Source organism: Choloepus didactylus, chromosome 2 (assembly GCF_015220235.1).
Source record: "Choloepus didactylus isolate mChoDid1 chromosome 2, mChoDid1.pri, whole genome shotgun sequence".
NCBI classification, from domain to species: Eukaryota; Metazoa; Chordata; class Mammalia; order Pilosa; family Megalonychidae; genus Choloepus; species Choloepus didactylus.
This window is the reverse complement of record NC_051308.1, coordinates 182308287-182332287: the sequence shown is the minus strand read 5'-3', so window position 1 is coordinate 182332287 and position 24001 is coordinate 182308287. Positions and strand designations below refer to the sequence as shown.

At 35.8% G+C, this 24001-nt stretch overlaps 1 protein-coding gene across 10 annotated transcripts in view; it reads right to left on the bottom strand.

Annotated features, from left to right (window-relative positions):
• Positions 1 to 24001, bottom strand: part of LOC119527217 (integrin subunit beta 3 binding protein) — a 172823-nt gene that overhangs the window by 86965 nt on the left and 61857 nt on the right. For all 10 annotated transcript variants that reach the window (XR_005215340.1, XR_005215339.1, XM_037827037.1 and 7 more), the window contains one exon: positions 18623 to 18698. Coding sequence is in view for 8 of the 10 variants with exons in the window: in XM_037827037.1 (XP_037682965.1) it covers positions 18623 to 18698 (76 nt within the window). In the remaining 2 variants the exon portion in view is untranslated. The remainder of the gene's footprint in view (positions 1 to 18622; positions 18699 to 24001) is intronic.

The window sequence follows — 24001 nt, the reverse complement described above, 5'->3', positions numbered from 1 at the left end:
CAGTTCCTAATACAGGTCCACAGCATTGAATGTATGGTAACACTAGCTACCTGGTTACATTGGCTTCCTAGCTTCCTGCGTAGACCCCTGCTAATCCGTTAGAACAAGGGGTCTGCCATTGGTGGCACAACCTGAGTGGCATTATAGGCCTTGGAGCAAGACAGAGCAATTTCTCTCCCAAAGTCAGCTAAGTTTAGACCGCATCCTAATGTCTCCCACAAGAGTCTATTCATTCATATATCTGGCCTTGGCTGACTTTCTCTGATTTGTTGCTTGCTTCCTCGCTTGCTTTCTCACTTGCTTCCTTGCTTTGGAAGGTTATCCAAGATGTGCACACATTTTTTAGGAAGGGATAGAGGAGGGGTAGGGAGCAGCAGAGTGGCCAGGCTGGATAGCTCAAGTATAAATGAATAATGAATTCTCTATGAAGTATCAGTATGACTTAGTGATCATGTCATACAGTACAGGTATTATATAAAAGAGAAGAAATGTCTGATACTGATCTGTCAGGTACTTCAAAGGCTGCTTGACTTGTACATTTAAAGTTCCTAAGATTATGGCTTTTCCCCCCTTTTGGCTGTATGACAAATTGTTTAATCCACAGTTGTTCCTGATTGTTCCATTAAAATTGTATTCTTTGATCCATCAATAAATACTTATGGTTAAAACAAAACAAAACAAAAAGTGTTACAAGGGCTGAGGTGATATCATAAACATGGTGACTTAAGACATCCCTATAAAACTCTCCCAAGCAATTCAGCAAATAAAAGGACAATCTCACTCACTTAGGACTCTGGAGGAAGGTAGAGACTGGAGAAGGACTCCACAAACACTGAATCTAAGAAAGAGAAAAGTATCAGATATGAAACCTCTATCCTAGACCAGCTGGTCCTCTTTCCGCACTCAGTTGCACACAGTTTGAGAAGTGTGCACAGGCAGTGGCCCAGATTCCTCCTACCTCCCATTGAGGACACTGATTATGAAGCCACTCACAGCAGTGAGTTAGAACCCCATGCATTTCCAAACTCAGGGACCAAAGTCAACAGAGACCCAGGGCAGTATACAAACTGATGAGGTGTGCAAAAGGGCCCCCAGACGCAGCTTCCAAAATGGAGGATTAGGGAGGGAGCAGCAGAACCTACTTTTCTCCAAGAAGCAGCAAGTAGCCAGGCAGAAACTGTCTTAATCAACTGTTCAGGATCTGGAGACCAGGGGAGGACAGTATATCACCCAGGGAAGTGTGGGACAAAGAGACTGAGAAACCGTGGTCAGAGACTGAGTAATTCCATCTGCAGCTCCTGATGCCCATTCCCCATTCTCAAGTAAGCAGCAGTGAGTAGACCAATTCTTGCCTGGGGGAAGGGGCAGCTAAAGACTAAGATATCCATGGGAGTCTTCTGCCCAAAGTACAGAGGGGGACAAAGTGCAACACTGAGCCAGATATTGGCTGGCAAAGTGAGAATGTGGGATCCCATAGTTTCCGCCCCTCCTGGTCAGAAGCTCCAGGGCGCCACACACTAGAGGTGGATATGGCAAAAAGCCATCACAGCTTGCCTTTCAGGGCCGAAGAGTGCCATCTGCTGGGCAGGCTGGAAAGTGCAGCCAGATGATGAGAAAGGAAAAAAAAGGGAGGGGGGATCTTTTGGGAGTCTTTCTGACCCTCTCCCATGGCCCACTGGATCTTGTCTACACTGCCTGCATAGGAACCTGGCCCTGATCGGCTAGGAAGTGTTGACAAGCCAACCATCAAAGAATAACCTTAATACAAACCCAATCAACAAAAAAATTCTAGAAAAGAGAGAGAAACCGATCTCCAGAATAAACCCAACAAGATAATCAGCAGCATATCAGCAAGAAATCACAAGGCATACTAAAACACAGAAAGATATGCCCGGTCAAAGGAACAAATTAAAGTCAGAGGAGACACAGAATTTGGAAGAACTAATCAAAGATGGTCAAACAGATCTCCTTAAGCAATTCAAGGAGATGGCTAAGAGATAAAGCATATTAAGAAGACACTGAATGACCATAAAGAAGAATTTGAAAGCATACAAAGAAAAATAACATGTTATGTAAATGAAACACTATAGATGAAATTAAAAGTACAATAGTACAATAGAGACACACAACAGATTTGAAGAGGGAGAAGAAAGGATCAGTGAGCAGGAAGACAAAGCATCTGAATTCAAATAGACAAAAGAACAGAGGGAGAACAGAATGGAAAAACTTGAGGAGGATCTCAGGGAAATGACTGATAATGTCAGGGCACAAATATACACATCATGGGTGTCCCAGAGGTAGAAAAGAGGGAAAAGGACCAGGAAAATATTTGAGGAAATAATGGCCTAAAATTTCAAAACCCTTTTAACAGAAATAAATATGCAAATCCAAGAATTCCAACTTATTCCAAATAATAAATCAGTAGATCCACTCTGAGACACATACTAATTAGTCTGTCAAATGCCAAAAAGAGAGAGATTTCTGAAGGCAGCAAGAGAAAAGAGACTCACCAAATATAATGGAGCCAAGTAAGAATAATTACTGATTTCTCATCAAAAACCATTGCGATGAGAAGGCAGTGGTTTATTTGAGGTACTGAAAGAGAAAAATTGCTCTCCAAGAATTCATTATCTGGTAAAGCTGCCCTTGAAACATTAGGGAGAGTTTAAAATATTCACAAACAGAACCTGAGATAGTTCGTTAACAAGAGACTTGCTCTATTAAGAAATTCTAAAGGGAGTTCTGCTGACTGAAAAGAAAAGACAGGAGAGGCTTGGAGGAGAATATAGAAATGAAGATTACCAGTAAGGGTGACTAAAAGGGTAAAAAGAGACAAAAATAAGATATGATGTATAAAAGCAAAATGATAAAATGGTTGAAGAAAGTACTGCCTTTACAGTAATAACACTGAATGTTAATGGATTAAACTCCCCAATCAAAAGACACAGGCTGGCAGAATGGATAAAAAAAATACGATCCATCTATATTCTGTCTACAAGAGACTCATTTTAGACCCAAAGATTCAAATAAATTGGAGGTGAAAGGATGGAAAAAGATATTCCATGCAATAGGTAACAAAAAAAAGCTGGGGTATACTGATAGAATACAGCTATACTGATTTAGACAAAATAGAATTAAATGCAAAAATGTTATGAGAAAAGAAGGAAACTATGTATTAATAAAAGGGGCAATTCACCAAGAAGAAATAATCATAAATATCTATGTACCTAATTAAGGTGCCCCAAAGTACATGAGGCAAACACTGGCAAATCTGAGGGGTGGAACAGATATCTCTACAATAACAGTGGGAGATTTCAACACACCAGTCCCTTCAATAGATAGAATGTCTAAACAGAGGATCAATAAGGAAACAGAGAACCTAAAAAAAATATGGTAAATGAACTAGATCTAACAGATGTACATAGAATATTTCACCCCCGAACAGCAGGATATACATTCTTCTGAAGTGGTCATGGAACATTCTCCAGGATAGACCAGAGGTTGGGGCATAAACAAGTCTTAATAATTTACAAATATTTAAATTCTGCAAAGCATGTTCTCTGACCATAATAGAATAAAGCTGGAAATCAATTACAGCCGGAAAGCTGGAAAATTCACAAATATATGGAGATCAAACAACATGCTCTTTAACAATCAGTGGGTCAAAGAAGAAACTGCAAGAGAAATCAGTAAATATCTTGAGATGAATGAAAATGAGAAAACAACACATCAAAACTAATGGGATGCAGTGAAAGTAGTACTGAGAGGAAAATTTATAGCCTTAAATGCCTACAATAAAAAGGAAAAAAAAGAGCTAAAATCAAAGACCTAACTGAACACATGGAGAAACTAAAGAAAGAATGGCAAACTAATCCTAAAGCAAGCAGAAAGACACAACAAAGATTAGAGCGGAAATAAATGAAATTGAGAACAAAAACCCAATAGAGATAATCAATAAAACCAAGTTGGTTTTTTGACAAGATCAATAAAATTGTCAAACACTTCGCTAGACTGACAAAGAAAAAGAAAAGCAAATAAATAAAATAAAAAATGAGAAGTGGGACATTACTACTGACCTGATAGAAACAAAAAGGATCACCAGAAGTTACTATGAACAACTGTACGCCAACCTGACAACTTAGGTGAAATGGGCCAAAAAAACTAGACAAATTAAATGAAATGCACCATTGCATAAAAACACACAAACAACCTACAGTGACCTGAGAAGAAATAGAAGACTTAAACTAACCAGTCACAAGTAAAGAGCTTGAAATGGTCATTAAAACCTCTCAACAAACAAAAGCTCAGGACAAGATGGCTTCACAGGGGAATTTTACCGATCATTCCAAGAAGAATTAATGTCAATCCTGCTGAAAATCTTCCAAAGAACTAAAGAGGAGGGAACACTACCTAACTCACTCTATGAAGCCAACATCACCCTAACACCAAAATCTGATAAAGATACTACAATAGATGAAAATTACAGACCAATCTCTCTAATGAATATAGATGCAAACATCCTCAACAAAACACTTGCAGATTGAATCCAGCAGCACATTAAAAAAATTATACACCATGACTAATTGGATTTTATCCAAGCAAAGAAAATCGGTAATATAGTACAACACATTAACAAATTGAAAGAGGTGAGTGAAAAAGAAAACACAACATGCCAAAACTTATAGGATGTAATAAAGGTATTGCTGAGAGGAAAATGTATAGTTTTAAATGCTTACAATAAACAAGAAGAAAGATCTCAAATCTGAGACATAAGCTCACAGTTGGATGACTTAGGAAAAGAAGAGCAAACCAAATGCAAAGCAAGCAGATGGGAGGAAATAACAAAGATTATAGTAGAAGTAAATGAAATAAAGAATAAAAGAACAACAGAATCAATGAAACTAAAGTTAGTTCTTTGAAAAAAGTCAATAAAATCTACAAACCTCTAGTGGACCAAAAAAAAAAAAAAAAAAGAGAGAGGGGATACAAAAAACTAAATTCAGAAAAGAAAGGGGGGACATTACTACCTTACAGAAATAAAAAAAAAAATTGTAAGCAGATATTATGCACAAATGTACCCTAGCAATTAGATAACCTAGATGAAATGGACAAATTCCTAGAAACACACAATCTACCTTCACTGACTCAAGAAGAAACAGATCTCAACAAACCAATTAACGAGTAAAGAGGTTGAATCCATAATCAAAACCTCCCAAGAAAAGAAAAGCCCAGGACCATTTGGCTTAACAAGTGAATTTTACAAAACATTCCAAGAGAATTAACACCAATACTGCCCAAACCATTCCAAAAAAAATTGAAGAGGAAGGAACACTTCCAAATTCATTCTTGAGGCCAACATCACTCTCAAACCAAAGCCAGGTAAGGGTCCCACAAGAAAAGAAAATTACAGACCAATATTCCTTATGAATATGGATGCAAAAATTCTCAACAATATATTAGCAAACCGATTCCAACAGCACATTAAAAGAATTACACACCATGATCAAGTGGGATTTATCCCAGCTATGCCAGGGTGGTTCAACATAAGATAATGAATTAATGTAATACACCACATTAATGAACAAAGAAAAAAATCATGTAATCTCAATTGATGTGGAAAAGGCATTTGACAAAATCCAGCACTCCTTTTTCATAAAAAACACTTAGAAAACTAGGAATAGAAGGCAACTTTCTCAACATGATAAAGGGCATATATGAAAAACCCACCACTAATATCATACTCAATGGTGAGAGACTGAAAACTTTATCTCAGAAAGATGCCAAGGATGCCCATTGTCAGCAATGGAATTCAACATTTTACTGGAAATTCGAACTAGAGCAATTAAGAAAGAAAAAGAACTAAAAGGCATCCAAATTGGAAAAGAAGAAGGGAAACTTCTCCTATTTTCAGATGACATGATCCTACATACAGAAAATCCTGAAAACTCCAAAACAAAGCTACTTGAGCTGATAAATGAGTTCAGCTAAGTGGTGGGGTACAAGATAATTATGCAAAAATTAGTAGTATTTTATACACTAGTAATGAACAATCTTGAAGGAAAATCAAGAAAAACACTTCATTTACAATACCAACTATGAGAATCAGATATCTAGGAATAAATCTAACCAAGGACATAAAGGACTTATACACAGAAAATTACAAAACTTTGCTAAAAGAAATCAAGAAGACCAAATAAATGAAAGGACATTCCGTGCTCACAGACTGGAAGACTAAATATTGTTAAGATTTCAATTTTACCAAGAGTGATTTACAGATTCAACACAATTCCATACACCTTCTTTTTAGAAATGGAAAAGCCAATCATCAAATTTATGTGGATGAGTGAGCATCTACAAATAGCCAAAAGCATCTACAAATAGCTTGGGGAAAAAAAAAAAAAAAAGAATAAAGTTTGATGATTCATACTTCCCAATCTAAAAAGTTATTACAAATTCACAGTAATCAAAATACAATGATACTGGCACAAGGACAGACCTAGAGAGCAATGGAATTGAACAGAGGGTTCAGAAGTAAGCCCTCACTGGTATGGCCAACAGATTTTTGCAAGGGTACCAAGTCCACTCAAATGGGAAAGTCTCTTCAACAAATGGTGCTGGGAAAACCAAATGTCCATTTGCAGAAGAATGAAGGTGGACCCTTATCTCAAATCATATACAAAATAAACTTAAAATGGATCAAAGACCTAAATATAAGAAACAGAACTATAAAACTCTTAGAAGAAAACACAGGGAAGCATCTTCAGGACCTTGTGTTAAGCAATGGTTTCTTAGTCATTTTATACCAAAAACACTAGCAAAAAAAGAAACAATAAATAGGACCTCATCAAAATTTAAAACTTTTGCTCATCCTTTGATAAAGGAATAAAATAATCATGAAAATAAATGGGAGAAATATTTGGAAGCCCCATATCCTATAAGGGTTTAATATCTAGGATATAAAAAGAAATCCTACAACTCAAAAACAAAAGGACAAATGATCCAATTAAAATCTGGGCAAAGACTTTAATAGAAATTTTTCCAAAGGAGATATACAAATGAACAAAAAGCACACAAAAAGATGCTCAATATCATTAGCTATTAGGGAAATGCATATCAAAACCACAATGATACCATTTCATACCACTAGAATGGCTACTATTAAAAAAGTGGAAAACTACAAGTGCTGGAGAGGAGGTGGAGAAATAGGAAGACTCATTCATTGCTGGTAGGAATGTAAAATGGAGTAGCAGCTGTGGAAGACAGTTTGGTGGTTCCTCAGAAAGTTAAGTGTAGAATTACCACATGACCTGTGAATCCCACTTCTAGGTAGATACCCCAAAGAAATGAAAGCACAGACTTGAACAGATGTTTGCACGCCAATGGTCATAGTGGCATTATTCCCAGTTGCCAAAGATGGAAGCAACCCGTGTCTACCAACAGATAAATGAATAAATAAAATGTGGTATATCCATATAATGGAATATTAATCAGCTGGAAAAAGGAATGAAGTTCTGATATATGCATCAACAGGGATGAACCTTGAAGACATCATGTTGAGTGAAATAAGCCATACACAAAAGGAGAAAAATTATATAACATCTCTAATGTAAAACAATTAGCATAAGGAAATTCAGAAATCAGAAACTAGAATATAGGTTACCAGGGGCCAGAGTTTTGCTTGTGGTGATGGAAAACTTTTGGTAACAGATGATGGTGATGGTAGCAAAATGTTGTGAATGTCATTAACAGAACTGAATTATATATTTGAATGTGATTAAAAGGAGGAATTTTAGGTTGTATGTTACTAGAATAAAAATAAAAATTTAAAAAAATCGTAGGACTGTTCATTACAGTGAATAGTTAATAGTACAATTATACTAATAGCCTTTCATCAGTTTTAACCAAGGTAACACACTAATGCAGGGTATTAATAACAGGGGTATATATGGGAACTTAGTACTTTCTGTATGATTTTTCTATAAACCTACAATTTCTCTAATAAAGAATGAAATTAACTGAAAATAATGTGGGGATTTATGGGAACTCTGTATTTCCTGCATGACTTTTCTGCAAACCTACAATTTCTCTAATAAAAAGGGCTTGAGATTCAATTTTTAAATGAACTTTACAATAGAAATTAAAAACATAATTAAGAAAGTAAAACATAATCAAAATGGTTCTCCAGTTAAACACTGATTACTTCATGAGAAAAATTTTGCTGGAATTCTTTAAAAATGTTATTTTTAATGCTGGATAATATATTCATATAGAAATATTGTGAATTATTTACTAGCCTTTAAAATAAAAAGATTTACTTAGAAATTTTTTGTAATTATTTTTACTTTACTTTGATCATTAACATTTACTGAGTCCTATCACAAAAGAGTAGACTCCATTTGTTTTCTGGTCTGCTAAAAACTTTAAAGGCATCTTACTTACTAAATCATAGTAATCCTCTAGCTTTGTGGTAGAATCAAGCTAATTCATAGATCACACTGTCCATCATAACACCATACTGTGTTTTAATCACTTATTTTTCCATCTCCCATTTTAGAATGTGAGCCCCTTAAGGAACAGGTTTTACTGATCTGTGTAGTAAGAGTACCTATCACAATATGTGGCCTCAATGTATAATATATATTTGTTGAATTAATTAATTAATGGTTGCTTTATCTTTATTTTTTTATAATTCAGTCATTATTGATCTGGGGAACGTAAGCTGAGATCTGTTTTTCCGGTTCTGTACCAAAGATTCCCCTCCTCTCCCCAAATGCTAAAATACAGTGAAATTAATGGTAATATAAATCTACTCAAAGGAATTTATACAAAATCTTGAAGGTCTCTTGAAATATTGTTTTTCCAACAGCATGTGAACTGAAGATATTTCTCACTCTGCAGACTACCAAAATTAAAATAAAAGGTTTGAATTATTGAAAACACACCGGAAATCTTGATCTTCTCAAAAGGCTGCTGAGTCAGGGGTCACAGTCACAAGTATGTCACATCCCCTTGCCATAAGAAAAAAATTACTAGCTCAGAACAGACAAGACCAAGCATCTGAAGACATAACTGACCTAAGAGATGTTTACAAATGTCTTACCGATTGTATCAGTATCAGGGCATCTACTAATCTAATGTTTCCCACACTTGTGTTCCATAGAATACCCATAATTCTGTGAAAAAGGCAAAGAGGGTACAGTAGGTTGAATTATATACCTCAGGGGAAAAATGTTCTTAATCCATTCCAGGGGCGTGAACCCCATGTAAATAGGATCTTTTGAAGATGTTATTCTTAGTTAAGATGTGGCCCAACTAAACAAGGTTAGGCCTTAATACTATTACTGGAGGCTTTATGAAGATGAAGTCAGTGGGAGGAGGCAGAAGCTGGAAGTCAAGGGAACTGGGAAGAGAAAGGAGAGGACTGCTACATGATAGGAAAGTCAAGGAACCCTGAGGATTGCAAGCCCACAAGAATGCTATTGACCCTGGGAGGAAATAAGCCTTCCAGCCTCTGAAACTGTGAGCCAGTAAATGTCTGTCATTTAAGCTAACCTATTGTGTGATATTTGTCATAGCAACCAGGAAATTAAGACCGGGGGGGGGGGGGCGCACAGTCAAATATGTTTGGGAAATTACTGGGTTAAATCAAGTTGAATGGGTTTATTCACTTCAGGACTTCTTAAGACTGTAAGTAAACATGTGATTCTCAACAATGGGCAATTTTGCTTCCCAGGGAACATTTGGCAATGTCCAGAGAGATTTTGATTATGACAGCTGGTTGAGGGGAAGGAATTCTGCTGGCATTTGGTGGGTAGAGGCCAGAGATGTTGCTAAACATGCTATGATGTTGAGGAAAGCCTCTACCAGAAAGAATTACCTGACCCAAATGTCAACAGTGATGAAGTTGAGAAACCCTGAAGTAACCTGAAGTGCTATATCAGAAACCATGAAGGGGAGAAGGCAATGGTATGATATATTAAAGATCTGAAAGAGAAAAACTGTCAGCCAAGAATTCTTTATCCAGCAAAACTGTCTTTCGAAAATGAGGGGAAGTTTAAAATAGTCAGATAAACAAACAGAGTTTGTTACAAGAGACCTGCCCTATAAGAAATACTAAAGGGAGTGCTACAGGCTGATAGGAAAAGACAGAAGAGAGGTTTGGAGGAGAGTGTAGAAATGAAGATATCATTAAGGGAAACTAAAAGGGTAAAAAGAGACAAAAATAAGATATGATTTGTACAAGCCAAAGGGTAAAATGGCTGAAGAAAGTCTGCCTTTACAGTAATAACATTGAGTGTTAATGGATTAAATTCTTCAATCAAAAGACATAGGTTGGTGGAATGGATAAAAAAAATATGATCCGCCTATATTCTGTAAAATGGTAATATAAATCTACTCAAAGGAATTTATATTCTGTCTACAAGAGACTCATTTTAGACCCAAAGACACAAATAGATTGAAAATGAAAGTTTGGAGAAAGATATTCTACGCAAACAACAACCAGAAGAGCAGTGGTAGCTATATTAATATCAGACAAAATAGACTTTAAATGCAAAACTGTTAAAAGAGACAAAGGACACTTTATTTTTAAAAAAGGGGGCAACCCAATAAGAAGAAATGACAATCATAAATATTTATGCACCTAACCAGGGTGCCCCAAAAAACATGAGGCAAACACTAGCAACACTGAAGAAATAGACACCTCTACAATAATAATTGGAGACTTCAACACACCATTCCCATCAAGGCACAGAATGTCTAGATAGAGGATCAATAGGGAGACAGAGAACTTGAATAATATGATAAACAACTAGATGTAACAGATACTTAGAAAACACTGCAACCCACAACAGCAGGATATACAGTCTTCTCAAGTGGTCACGGATCATTCTCCAGATTGACCACATACTGGGTCACAAAAGAGGTCAAAATAAATTTAAAAAGAATGAAATCATACAAAGCACTTTCTCTGATCATAATGGAATGAAGCTGGAAATCATAATAGGTGGAGGACTGGAAAATTCATGAATGTATGAAGGTTTAACAACATACTCTTAAACAATCAGTGGGTCAAGAAGAAATTACAAGAGAAATCAGTAAATATCTCAAGATGAATAAAAACAAGAACACAACATATCAAAACTTATGGGATGCAGGAAAGGCAGTGCTCAGAGGGAAACTTACTGCCCTCTAGAAAAAAGAACAGCAACCTAACCCCAAAGCAAACAGAAGGAAAGAAATAACAAAGATTAGAGCAGAAATAAACAAAATTGAGGGGGAAAAAAAAAAAACAATAGGGAGAATCATCACAACCAGATGTTTTTTTGTTTTTTTTTTTTTTTGAGAAGATCAATAACACTGACAAATGCTTAGCTAGACTGACAAAGAAAAAAAGAGAGAAAAATAATAAAATCAGAAATGAGAGGTGGGACATTACTACTGATCCTATAGGAATAAAAAAGATCATAAAAGGACACATGAACAACTGTATGCCAGTAAATTAGACAACTTAGATGAAATGGACAATTTCCTAGAAACATATGAACAACCTACACTGACTTGAGAATAGAAGAGTTCAACAAACCAATCACATGTAAAGGGACCGAAATGGTCATCAAAAACTTCTTAACAAATAGAAGTCCAGGACCAGATGGCTTCACAGGTGAATTCTACCAACCATTCCAAGAAGAATTAATACCAATCCTGTGAAACTCTTCAAAAAAATTGAAGAGAAGGGAACTCTACCTAACTTATTCTATGAAACCAACATCACCCTAAAACCAAAACCAAAGATAACTGTAAGAAAAGAAAATTAGAGACCAATTTCTCTTATGAATACAGATGTACAAATCCACAACAAAATACTAGCAAATAGAACCCAACAGACTTATCCATCATGAGCAACTGGGTTTTATCCCAGGTATGCAAGGGTGGTTCAACAGAAGAAAATGAATTAATGCAGGATACCACATTAACAAATCAAAAGGGGAAAACCACATGATCATCTTGATCAATGCAGAAAAGAATATGACAAAAACCAGCATCCTTTCTTGATAACACTTCAAAAGACACTATAAGAAAGGGCATATATGAAAAACCCACAGCTAACATCATACTCAATGGTGAAAGATCGAAAGCTTTCCATCTAAGACCTGGAAGATGACAGGATGCCCACTGTCATCATTATTATTCAATGTTGTGCTGGAAATTCTAGCTAGAGCAATTAGGCAAGGAAAAAAAAAAATGGAAATGCATCCAAAATGAAAAGGAAGCAGTAAAACTCACTGTTTGCAGATGACATGATCCTATATTTAGAAAGTCCCAAAAAATCTACAACAAAGCTACTACAGCTAATAAATGAGTTCAGCATAGTGGCAGGATACAAGATCAACATGCAAAAATCAGTAGTGTTTCTATACACTAGTAATGATTAGTCTGAGGAGAAAATCAAGAAAAAAAATCTATTTACAGAAGCAAACAAAAGAATCAAATATGTAGGAATAAATTTAACCAAGGACATAAAAGACCTATATACAGAAAACTACAAGACATTGCTAAAAGAAATCAAGATAGACCTAAATAGATGGAAGGACACACTGTGTTCATGGGTCAGAAAACTAAATATAATTAAGATGTCAATTCTACTAAGTTGATCTACAGATTCAATGCAATACCAATTAAAATCCCAACAGCTTACTTTGCAGAAATGGAAAAACCAACTATCAAAATTTTTGGAAGGGCAAGGTGCCCTGAATAGCCAAAAACACCTCGAGAAATAAAAATGAAGTTGGTGTACTCATGCTTCCTGATTTTAAAGCATATTACAAAGCTACAGTGGTCAAAACAGCATGGTACTGGCATAAGGCTAGATATATTGACCAATGGAATCAAACTGAAAGTTCAGAAATAAACCGTTATGTCTATGGTCAATCAATTTTTTTTACCCCTTTTTTTTTTAAGAGAAGTTGTGGGTTTACAGAACAATCATGCATAAAAAACAGGATTCCCATATACTACACTATTATTAACATCTTGCATTGGTGTGGAACATTTGTTACAACTGATGAAAGCATACTTTTATACTAGAACTATTAACTATAGTCTGTGGTTTAACTTTTTATAAGAACTCCCCCCATGCAACCCTCACAGTGCACCTGGGGAAAGTGTGGTCACTTTTCCTGTCTTGTGCATCAGGAGATTGAGATTTAGAGAGGCTGGGGACTCCTCCTGGGTCCTGCTGCAGTCATTAAGGAGGAGAAACTGAGTCCCAGATCCTCGATTGCACCCTGCCAAACCTACACAGCATCCTATTTCACCTGGTGTCAGGCCCTGAAGAAGTTTCCATATTCTAATAAAATTCATACGAGGTGTTGCCTAAGGTGCTGATCTCAGCTGAAAGTAAATGTGCCTGAGAAATTGGAATGAGGGTGTTTGCTGGAACTGCCTCTTCCAGCTGAGAGAGGTTGAGGAGTTCTGAGCCGAGCCTAAATTGCTTTAGCTTCTGTAACCTCCACAGCCTTTGTGAGCAAGCAGGGCTGGCCAATCCAGCAGGGATGAACTTCAAACCAACACTCATTAATTATTTGTTCAGCATTTTATTACAGAGACCAGGCAGTGATAGAGGCAGGGTGAGAAGGCTGCTCTCAGTCTTAAGCAATTCAACTCAGCTCTGCAGACCCCATTAAATAAAACTAAATGCCTTAGCGTGACACTGCTCCTGGGAAGATGGGCTGGTCTCCACTCCCATCCTAATCCATTTAGCCAAGGAGGAATGTCTGGCAGATACCATGTTTTTCCCCCATGGCATTGCATTTTCAGTGATGTTTTAGCCTTTATGGATCAGCACCCCGGCATCTGCCTGGCTGTATGGTCAACTGACTTTTGACAAGGCAGCCAAGTCTACTCAACCGGGACAGAACAGTCTCTTCAACAATTGGGACTGGAAGAACTGGATATTCATATCCAAAGAATGAAAGAGGACCCCTATCTCACACCTTATACAAAAATTAACACAAAATGGAACAAAGACCTAAACATTAAAGCTAGGACCATAAAACTCCTGGAAGAAAATGTAGGGAAGCATCTTCAAGATCTTGTGGTAGGAGGTGGTTTCTTAGACCTTACACCCAAAGCACAAACAATGAAAGAAGAAATAGATAAATGGGATCTCCTCAAAACTGAACACTTTTGTGCTTCAAAGGACTTGGTTAAGAAACTAAAATGGCCGCCTACTCAACTGGAAAAAATATTTGGAAACCACATCTGATAAGGATTTGATAGTCAAAATATATAAAGAGATCCTACAACTCAACAATAAAAAGATAAACAACTCAATTTTAAAATGGGAAAAAGACAGGAAATGCAAATGGCTAAAAAACACATGAAAAGATGATCAACATCAGTAGCTATTAGGGAAATGCAAATGAAAATCACAATGACACCTTTTCACACCTACTACAATGGCCATTATAAAAAACACAGAAAATTACAAGTGCTGGAGAGAATGTAGAGAAATAGGAACACTTATTCACTGCTGATGGGAATGCAGAATGGCGCAGTTGCCTTGGAAGGCAGTTTGGCAGTTCCTCAGGAAGCTAAGTATAGAACTGCCATATGACCCCAGCAATCCCATTACTAGGTATATACTCAGAACTGAAAACAGGAACATGAATAGACATTGGCACACTAATGTTTATAGTGGCATTAATCACAATTGCCAAAAGACGGAAAAAGCTCAAGTGTCCATCAAATGAAGCATGGATAAACAGACTGTGCTATATATTATGATGGAATATTATGCAGCTGTAAGAAGGAATGAAGTCCTGATGCATGCAACAACATGGATGAACCTTGAGCAAAATAATGAGGATGTTGGGCAAAATAAGCCAGACACAAAAGGAAAAATATTGTATGGTCTCATTAATATGAACTAATTATGAGCAAATTCTGGGAGTTAAAATACAGAGTATAGGTTACCAGGAGATAGAAAGAGGATAGAGAATGGACAGATGTTGCTTAAGGTGTTCAAGGTTAATTACATATGTTCAGAAATGGATAGAGGTGATGGTAGCACAATACTATAAGTGTAATTAACAAATGCTGAGTGTGAGTATGGTTGAAAGGGGAAGCCTAGGGTTGTGCATGTCACTTGAATAATAGCTAGAGGATAAACCATGGGACTGTATAACATTGCAAAACCTGTTGTGGATGACAGCTGTGGTTAACTGTACAAATATAAAAAAGATCTTACATGAACTAGAACAACTGTACATCACTATTACAAAGTATTAATAATAGGATGGTATATGGAAAAAATACAATTAATGTAAACTATGGACTACTGTTGTTTTTAGTTAGATCATTTTCACTGTAGTCAATTAAACTTCACTGTAGTCTACCACAATTTGTTATCCATTTGCCTGTTGATGGACATTTGGGTACTCTGAAATATGAGGCTATTATGAATAAGGTTTTGGTGCACATTCTCATATTTGTCTTTTGGTAAATATATGTATACATTTCTGTTTGGTATGTACCTGAGAGTAAAATTTCTGGGCCATAGGGTGTGCATACAACCAGCTTTAGTAGACACAGCCAGTTTTCAAAGTGGTTTCATCTATTTAGGCAACCACTAGCAATTTATGAGTGCCCCAGTTATTCTACATCCTCATTTCAGAGGAAAACACACCCAGTATTTTCCTTCTTTTTCATTTTAGCCAATCTGGTGAGTATGTAGTGGTACATCAAAGAGACTTTAATTTACATTTCCCTAATCACATTTCCCAATAGAGCACTTTTCATGTGTTTATTGGTTATTTGAATATCCTGTCTTATGAAGTGTCCTTCAATTATTTTGCCCATTTTTCTATTGGGTTGTCTTGCAAATATCTTCTCCCACTCTGTGAGCTGTATTTTCACAATCTAAAGAGTTCCTTTTTATGAAATGAAGTTCTTAGTTTTAAAATAGTCCAATTTATTAGTTTTTTCTTTTATACTTGGTATTTTGCCTACTTTGAGGTCACAAAAAGCTGTCCTATATTTTTTTCTAAAGAGTTTCACTCTTACCTTTCACATTCAGGTGCAATTGATTTGCATATGGTATGATGTCCAGATACAGTTTCCCCCACATTGATAGCTAAGTGACTGTGCAATCTTTTAAGGATTATATCAATTATTTAAAAAGAAATACCGCTAATCTGGAGAGATTTATATAGCTAACCCAGCTTAATAAAAATATTCTTTAAAACATCTTATTCCCTTAATTGTAATTCTTAGATTACTATATATCCTTAAACTTTTTATATGAGGTTTCAGAAAAGAGGGCCTGAAAAAATGACTGATAGATGTTTTATCAATAAAGTTCTCAAAATAAAACGGCATTGTAATTTATACATCAGTTTCTTCTGAGATTGTTTTACGTTGGTTTTACAATCTCATAATGAGCTCATCAAAGTGACATTTCTAAACCTCAATAGCACAGGATCAAACACCAAATCTACAAAGACTTCACCAAAGTACCGAAGTCCCACAAAACAGTCTAGAAGCAAGTGCCTTGATTCTTTTTGATGTCTCCCTTGCTACATGGTATTTTATAAGGGAGAAAAAATGAAACAGGAATATTGCCAAAACAAAACATAAAATATTATGATAATTTAAAACTGATCAACAAATGTGAAATGTTCAATTTAATTTGGGATTTTAAAAATCCAAGTCTTCAGAATGGTATTACAAATGAAAGAAATCTAAACAAATGGAATAAAGAACCCATTACTGAAGCTGTAGAAATGGCTTTATGGACTAAGACTGAGTAATTTTATAATGAGGAGAAAAATAATCAGAAAGGCATTATTTTTATATATTATAAAATATCTTAGCTTGTACTTAAATTCACTAATTCCAACACCAAGTCATGGAGTACAACATATATGTAAGTAACAGGGCTCTTTAGAAATAAAGATTGAGAGAAATTAAAGGCAAATTCCTAAGTGATCCATAACAAAGGTTCTTGTTCCTCCCATGATACTTAAAAGCTCACTACCATAGGAGTTATTGCTAAAAAATCTCGAGCTTTAAGCAAATTGGTGGGTTCAGAAGTAGAAAGAAGAAGAAAAGAAATTACGTAAAGTTAGAAGAGTTTAAGTGGAACTGATTCAAAGGCAAGCAACAGGTAAGTTAGGTTGTTTACATGTTATCACTTTTGTCCAAAAACGCTTTCTCCTTCATTGCTTACTTTTACTTCTAAATTTATTATATGTTATATAATTATATCAGAAAACCAATTAGCAGGCATCTTCTTTTAAATACAAGATTATCAGTGATTTATAAATTATTTACTGCTTGCTGTTTTCACTGCATATCCTTTTGTACAATTTGAGTTTTTTATTGTGTACACATTCTTTTTTTAAAAAAGTAAACAAACAAGTTAAGCAAAAAAGAAAGCTTTCCTCCTACAACCTAGTTGAGATCAATATCACCAAAGAAATGGGAGTCTGATTAGGGGAAAAAAGGAACAATAATGTACAACAAAAAAAACATTTGTGGAGTTGGGGAGATGGAACAAGTAACATGAAAATATTTGGAGCTGGAGGAATCAAAGGTAGGAAAAACAGCTAAAAAAGGCAAAAGAAAAACAGTGATGCAGGAGATGCTAAACAACTTCTTTGAGAAACTCTTCCTTTGTCCCCACTGTATTCTGAACAGCATTTAGTTTACATGTATTTTAACCTAGACAACTACTGACTAATACTATAGTTTAGCTACATTATGAAATAGACTTGTGGCCTGATTAGGGGATCATAACCAAAAATTATAACACTATTTGTATGGGAAAATGTATTCTGAGTTCCACACAAATATTTAAAACAGATTTTGAAAGAGAACCCAATTCTAAGTTTGAAGAAGGTATATAACTTAAAATATAAGACCATAAGCTCCCAATGGGTAGAAACTTCATTTTCTTCATTTCTACCCTTCAGTGTTCATCATAGTATTCGATGCAGAGAAGATACAGCTCAAATGGCAAATGAGCTGAACATACGTACTACTTTGAAAATTCAACCCTCTATTCTTCTTAATTGAATCCCTTGGCCTCAGTGGATAGATAAAAATGTTGTTTCCAGAAACATATGGAGTAGCTTTCTGCAGATAATGTCTTCATTCAAAGGCACAAGTGGCAGGTCAATTTAAAAATGGTTGGTTGCTGGGCAGGTGAGTCTTTCAGGTTCCTTTAGATCCCTTACTTTTCTGGCTTCACTGTGCTCGTAGCTCTGCCTTGAACCAACTATTTATTAGGTAGGCATTATGGTCCCCGACAACATGTTACTTCTCTATTCATGAAAAGCTGCAAAGGGTGTTTTCCTCAGTTTTGCCCTTGGCTGGTCTCTTATGCAAGACTAAGAGAACTGGGCTCAATGAGTGAAAAATTAAGACATCATATATGACCATTATACGAGCAATACAAGACACATCACAAATACAGTATTTCATTTTTTTAAGAGAGACTACTTCAACTCAGGAATACATTATTTATTAATTTATACAAAGAAATGATTTCCCACTTATCACTATAACAATTATGAAAGTTTTCTGTAAGACATGCAAATTATTTAAACAACAAACTTACTCATCATTGTCTTTTGTTGCAGATTCTTTTCTTTCAGATAATCTTGAACAGAGATAATTCAAATTTTTTCTCTTTCCTATATATTATAAAAGAGAAGAACACAAAGTTAAGGGAGAGATTGACAAATTTTAAACAAATTTAGATCAAAAATTTTAAAAAGAAAATAAAAGGTTGACAAATGAAAAGGCAGTAGAAAAAGTATCCTAAATTTCAAATGGAAAATTTTTTTTCACTACTCTGACTATTCAATAACTATTTTGGTTTTTTCATTTCACTAATTTTTATTTACCATGACGTTATATAGCAAAACCAATCTTCTGAATAAAATTTTCATTAGGACTTAATTGGTAGACTAAAGAGATAAGTAGAGAAACCCAATCTGATAAAATCATTAACTTAAAATATATTAGTAAACTTTGTTAAAGGATACTTTGATCAAATATTTTAATCAAATATTATCATATTAAAGCCTTCAATTTGTATTATTTTACCATTTTTTTCTCAAAGTAACAAAACAGGATTGGTGATGCTAATGCCTAGAAAAAAAGTGAGTTTCTAGTGGTAACATAGTAAAATAAAGTTGATTTTAGGGCTAAAAGTGCCTGATTCTTTAAAATGTATATTTAATTAGTAAATTCTTGGAAAGATCTTTAGTGACTACTAAAACATATCATCTATTATTTATTTTATATAATAATAAAATCACTAAGTGGTTAAATTACATTTAAAATGCTATGTAGTTAATTAAGGACATGGCATATCTAAACTTTCACAAGTTCACAGAGGCACAAGTGAAGACACAGGGATATGACTAAGTCATAATCCGCACATGTCTACCAGGTTGAAATAAAAATTTGATTTTATAGCATTGATGTTTTCACTTAGTAGTAGTTAAGTAAATAACTGCTTTATGGGTTATTTAGTTGGCTGTTCTATAGCACTTAATAGTACTATACACATACCATAAACTTTAAAAAGGTTCGATATTTAATAAGCAAGTATTTAAAGATAATATTAGTACAGATGAAGATCTCAGTGTCTTACATATACTGGCTTTGTTTCTTGAATGAATAAACAAGCAAATGAATAAACAATCCAAACTCTTTTCTACTAAAGAAAACAAGCCACAAAAAAACACTTTTTAAAGATACAAATGGTGACACCCTCCCATATTACATACTTTTAGGCAGTTCCACCTGTTCAACAATTGGTACTGGAACTATTACTTATTCAGTGTTCTTATTAGTTCACTAAAAAAATTTGATAAAATATACCATGAAAAGCTTTAGTTCAGCACTCTTAATAGAAATACAATGTTAGCCATTTATGCAATTTTAAATTTTCTAGTAGATACATTTAAAAAGGAAAAAAATGAAATAAATTTTAATATACTATTTAATGCAGTATATACAAATTCTAACAAGTAATCAACATAAAATATTAATGAGATAATTGCATTCTTTTTTTCGCACTATGTCTTTGAAATCTAATATTTCATACTTATAGCACATCTCAGGCTAGCCACATTTCAAATGCTCAATATCCACACATATTGGACAGTATGCTAGTTTGGATATATTATGTCCTGCCAAAAGCCATATTCTTTAATGCAAACTTGTGGGGGCAGATGTATTAGTGTTCATTAGGTTGGAATCCTTTGATTGTTTCCATGGAGATGTGACTCAATCAACTGTGGGTGAAACATTTGATTAAATTATTTCCATGGAGATATGGATCCCACCCATTCAGGGTGGGTCTTTACTTTAATCACTAGAGTCCTATAAAAGAGCTCACAAACAGAAAGAGCTCAGAGCAGCTGAGAGAGACATTTTAGAGACACTCATTGAATGCAGACTTTTGTTGACGCTTTGGAGATGGTAGTCCAGAGTTTGCCCCGGAGAAGCTAAGAGAGGACAAAACGCCCCAAGAGCAACATTTTGAAGAATACAGAAGAGCTGACAGAGGAGTTGGAACACAACCCAGGATCAGCAGATGCCAGCCACATTGCCTTCCCAGCTAACAGAGGTTTTCCAGACACCACTGGCCTTCCTTTGGTAAAGTTATACTCGTGTTGATGCCTTAATTTGGGCATTTTCATGGCCCTCAGACTACAAATTTGAAACCAAATAAACCCCCTTTATAAAAGCCAATCCATTTCTGGTATTTTGCATAATGGCAGCATTAGCAAACTGGAACAGACAGTATAGCTCTAGATAATACTGCAGGAAGATTCAATACTTCCAGATGAAACCAAACACACATATAACATGAAGGTAATATCTTAATTGTTTTCAAATTTAATTCATTAACATACTAAGAAATATATCATTGCCTGAAACATACTTTCCAAAGATATTTTACATGTTTTTCCTTTAAATTTTTCTTCTATTACTTTTACTTGCTCCTATTATTAGGGAAAAATTTATTTAAAGCATATTTTCCATTCTCTGATACTCTTAATTTCTTTGAGTAAATTGGTTCAGAAATTGATTAATAATAATTTCTCTGTTATTTTAGAACATATTCTTTCCTCTTGCAAAAGAACAATATCATAATTAAACTGTTATCTCAAAATATCCTTTAATACCAAAGAGAAGAAGTAATGATTTAGAAATTTTGTGAAAACACCAATAATTTCTTTTTTTTAATTAACTTTTCATTATTTGACCTGTCAATATCCTTAACTCCTATCTGACCTTAAATCCCAAACAGAACAGATGAATTTGGCTACAAGTTTATTTAATAAAGGATGGAAGGGGGAAAGAGCAACAGTATTTTATTTTGATTTTAGGGAACTTTGGGGAAATAACTCTTATATTTATTACATGTCTCTGTAGAAAAAATTGAACCAAAAATATATTTGTATTGTAGAAAACTACAAAAGAAAACCTGAGTTACACATTACACTTTTATTTCAGAGGATATTTGCCTTAAGTTTAACACTAATTTCCTGAATTTTTGTACCATGCTGTCTGCATTCAGTAGAGCTCTAAAATTAAATATTAAAATTATTTCATTCCTTTCAATTGTAATTATTTTATTTTATGTTTTTACTGTGGTAACAATACATTTTGATTTTAACCATTTTTAAGTGTACACTTCAGTGGTATTAACTACATTCAGTGTTGTGCTACTGTCACCACCATCTATCACTAAGACTTTTTCATGACCCCAAACAGGACTGTAATTCATTTTTTTTTTTGTTTTTGTTTTTCAATCATCACTTCACCGAGATACATTCACACACCACGCAGCCACACAAAACAAACCGCACTCTCGACTGTCCACAGCACCACCACACAGCTGCACATCCACCACCCAAATCAATCCCCGACACCCCCACCAGCACACACACAAAAACAACAAGAACAATAACCAGAGTGAAAAAGAGCAACCGAAGCAAAAAAGAACACTGGGCACCCCCGTCCGCCTGCCTCCCCCCCCATCCCTCCACACATCCATCCACAAACTAGACAAACTGGAGCCCGGTCCCCACGGCCCTCCCAATCCCACCGCCACCCCCCACAAGCCACACTCTTATACAACTGTCCTCGAGATCCATGGGCCCTGGGCTGCAGCCCGACAGCTTCAGGCATCCACCACCAGCCACCCCAACCCTCCAGAACCCAAAAAGGGTTGTCTAAAGTGTGCGCAAGAGCGCCCACCACAGTGACCCCTTGGCTCGTCTCGGAATCTCTCTGCCACCGAAGCTCACCCCATCTCCCCTCACATCCCCCCCCTGGTCAAGAAGATGCCCTCCGCCCCACGACGCCGGGTCCACACTCCTCCCCGGGAGTCACACTCCACGTTGCCAGGGAGATTCACTCCCCTGGGTGTCTGATCCCACGTAGGGGGGAGGGCAGTGATTTCACCTTTCAAGTTGGCTTAGCCAGAGAGAGAGAGCCACATCTGAGCAACAAAGAGGCATTCAGGAGGAGACTCTTAGGCACAACTATAGGGAGGCCTAGCCTCTCCTTTGCAGCAACCGTCTTCCCAAGGGTAAAACTTATGGTAGAGGGCTCAACCCATCCAACCACCAGTCCCCTATGTCTGTGGTCATGTTAGCAACCATCGAGGTGGGGTAGGCGAATACCCCTGCATTCTTCACAGGCTCCTCAAGGGGGCACTACATCTTTTTTTTTTTTTCCTTGTTTTTCTTTTTTTTTTTTTTTAACTTTCCCTTCTTTTTTAAATCAACTGTATGAAAAAAAAAGTTAAAAAGAAAACAAACATAAAATAAAAGAAAATTTCAAAGAGACCATAACAAGGGAGTAAGAAAAAGACAACTAACCTAAGATAACTGCTTAACTTCCAACATGTTCCTACTTTACCCCAAGAAAGTTACATAATATAGCAACATTTCTGTGAACTTCTTCCTACTATATCCATCAGAAATTAACAGACCATAGTCATTTCTGGGCATCCCCAGAACGTTAAATAACTTATCTGTTCTTCTTGGATTATTGTTCCCCCTTCCTTAATTGCTCTCTACTGCTAGTTCCCCTACATTCTACATTATAAACCATTTGTTTTACATTTTTCAAAGTTCACATTAGTGGTAGCATATAATATTTCTCTTTTTGTGCCTGGCTTATTTCGCTCAGCATTATGTCTTCAAGGTTCATCCATGTTGTCATATGTTTCACCAGATCGTTCCTTCTTACTGCCGCGTAGTATTCCATCGTGTGTATATACCACATTTTATTTATCCACTCATCTGTTGAAGGACATTTGGGTTGTTTCCATCTCTTGGCAATTGTGAATAATGCTGCTATGAACATTGGCGTGCGGATATCTGTTCGTGTCACTGCTTTCCGATCTTCCGGGTATATACCGAGAAGTGCAATCGCTGGATCGAATGGTAACTCTATATCTAGTTTTCTAAGGAACTGCCAGACTGACTTCCAGAGTGGCTGAACCATTATACAGTCCCACCAACAATGAATAAGAGTTCCAATTTCTCCACATCCCCTCCAGCATTTGTAGTTTCCTGTTTGTTTAATGGCAGCCATTCTAACCGGTGTTAGATGGTATCTCATTGTGGTCTTAATTTGCATCTCTCTAATAGCTAGTGAAGCTGAACATTTTTTCATGTGTTTCTTGGCCATTTGTATTTCCTCTTCAGAGAACTGTCTTTTCATATCTTTTGCCCATTTTATAATTGGGCTGTCTGTACTATTGTCATTGAGTTGTAGGATTTCTTTGTATATGCAAGATATCAGTCTTTTGTCAGATACATGGTTTCCAAAAATTTTCTCCCATTGAGTTGGCTGCCTCTTTACCTTTTTGAGAAATTCCTTTGAGGTGCAGAAACTTCTAAGCTTGAGGAGTTCCCATTTATCTATTTTCTCTTTTGTTGCTTGTGCTTTGGGTGTAAAG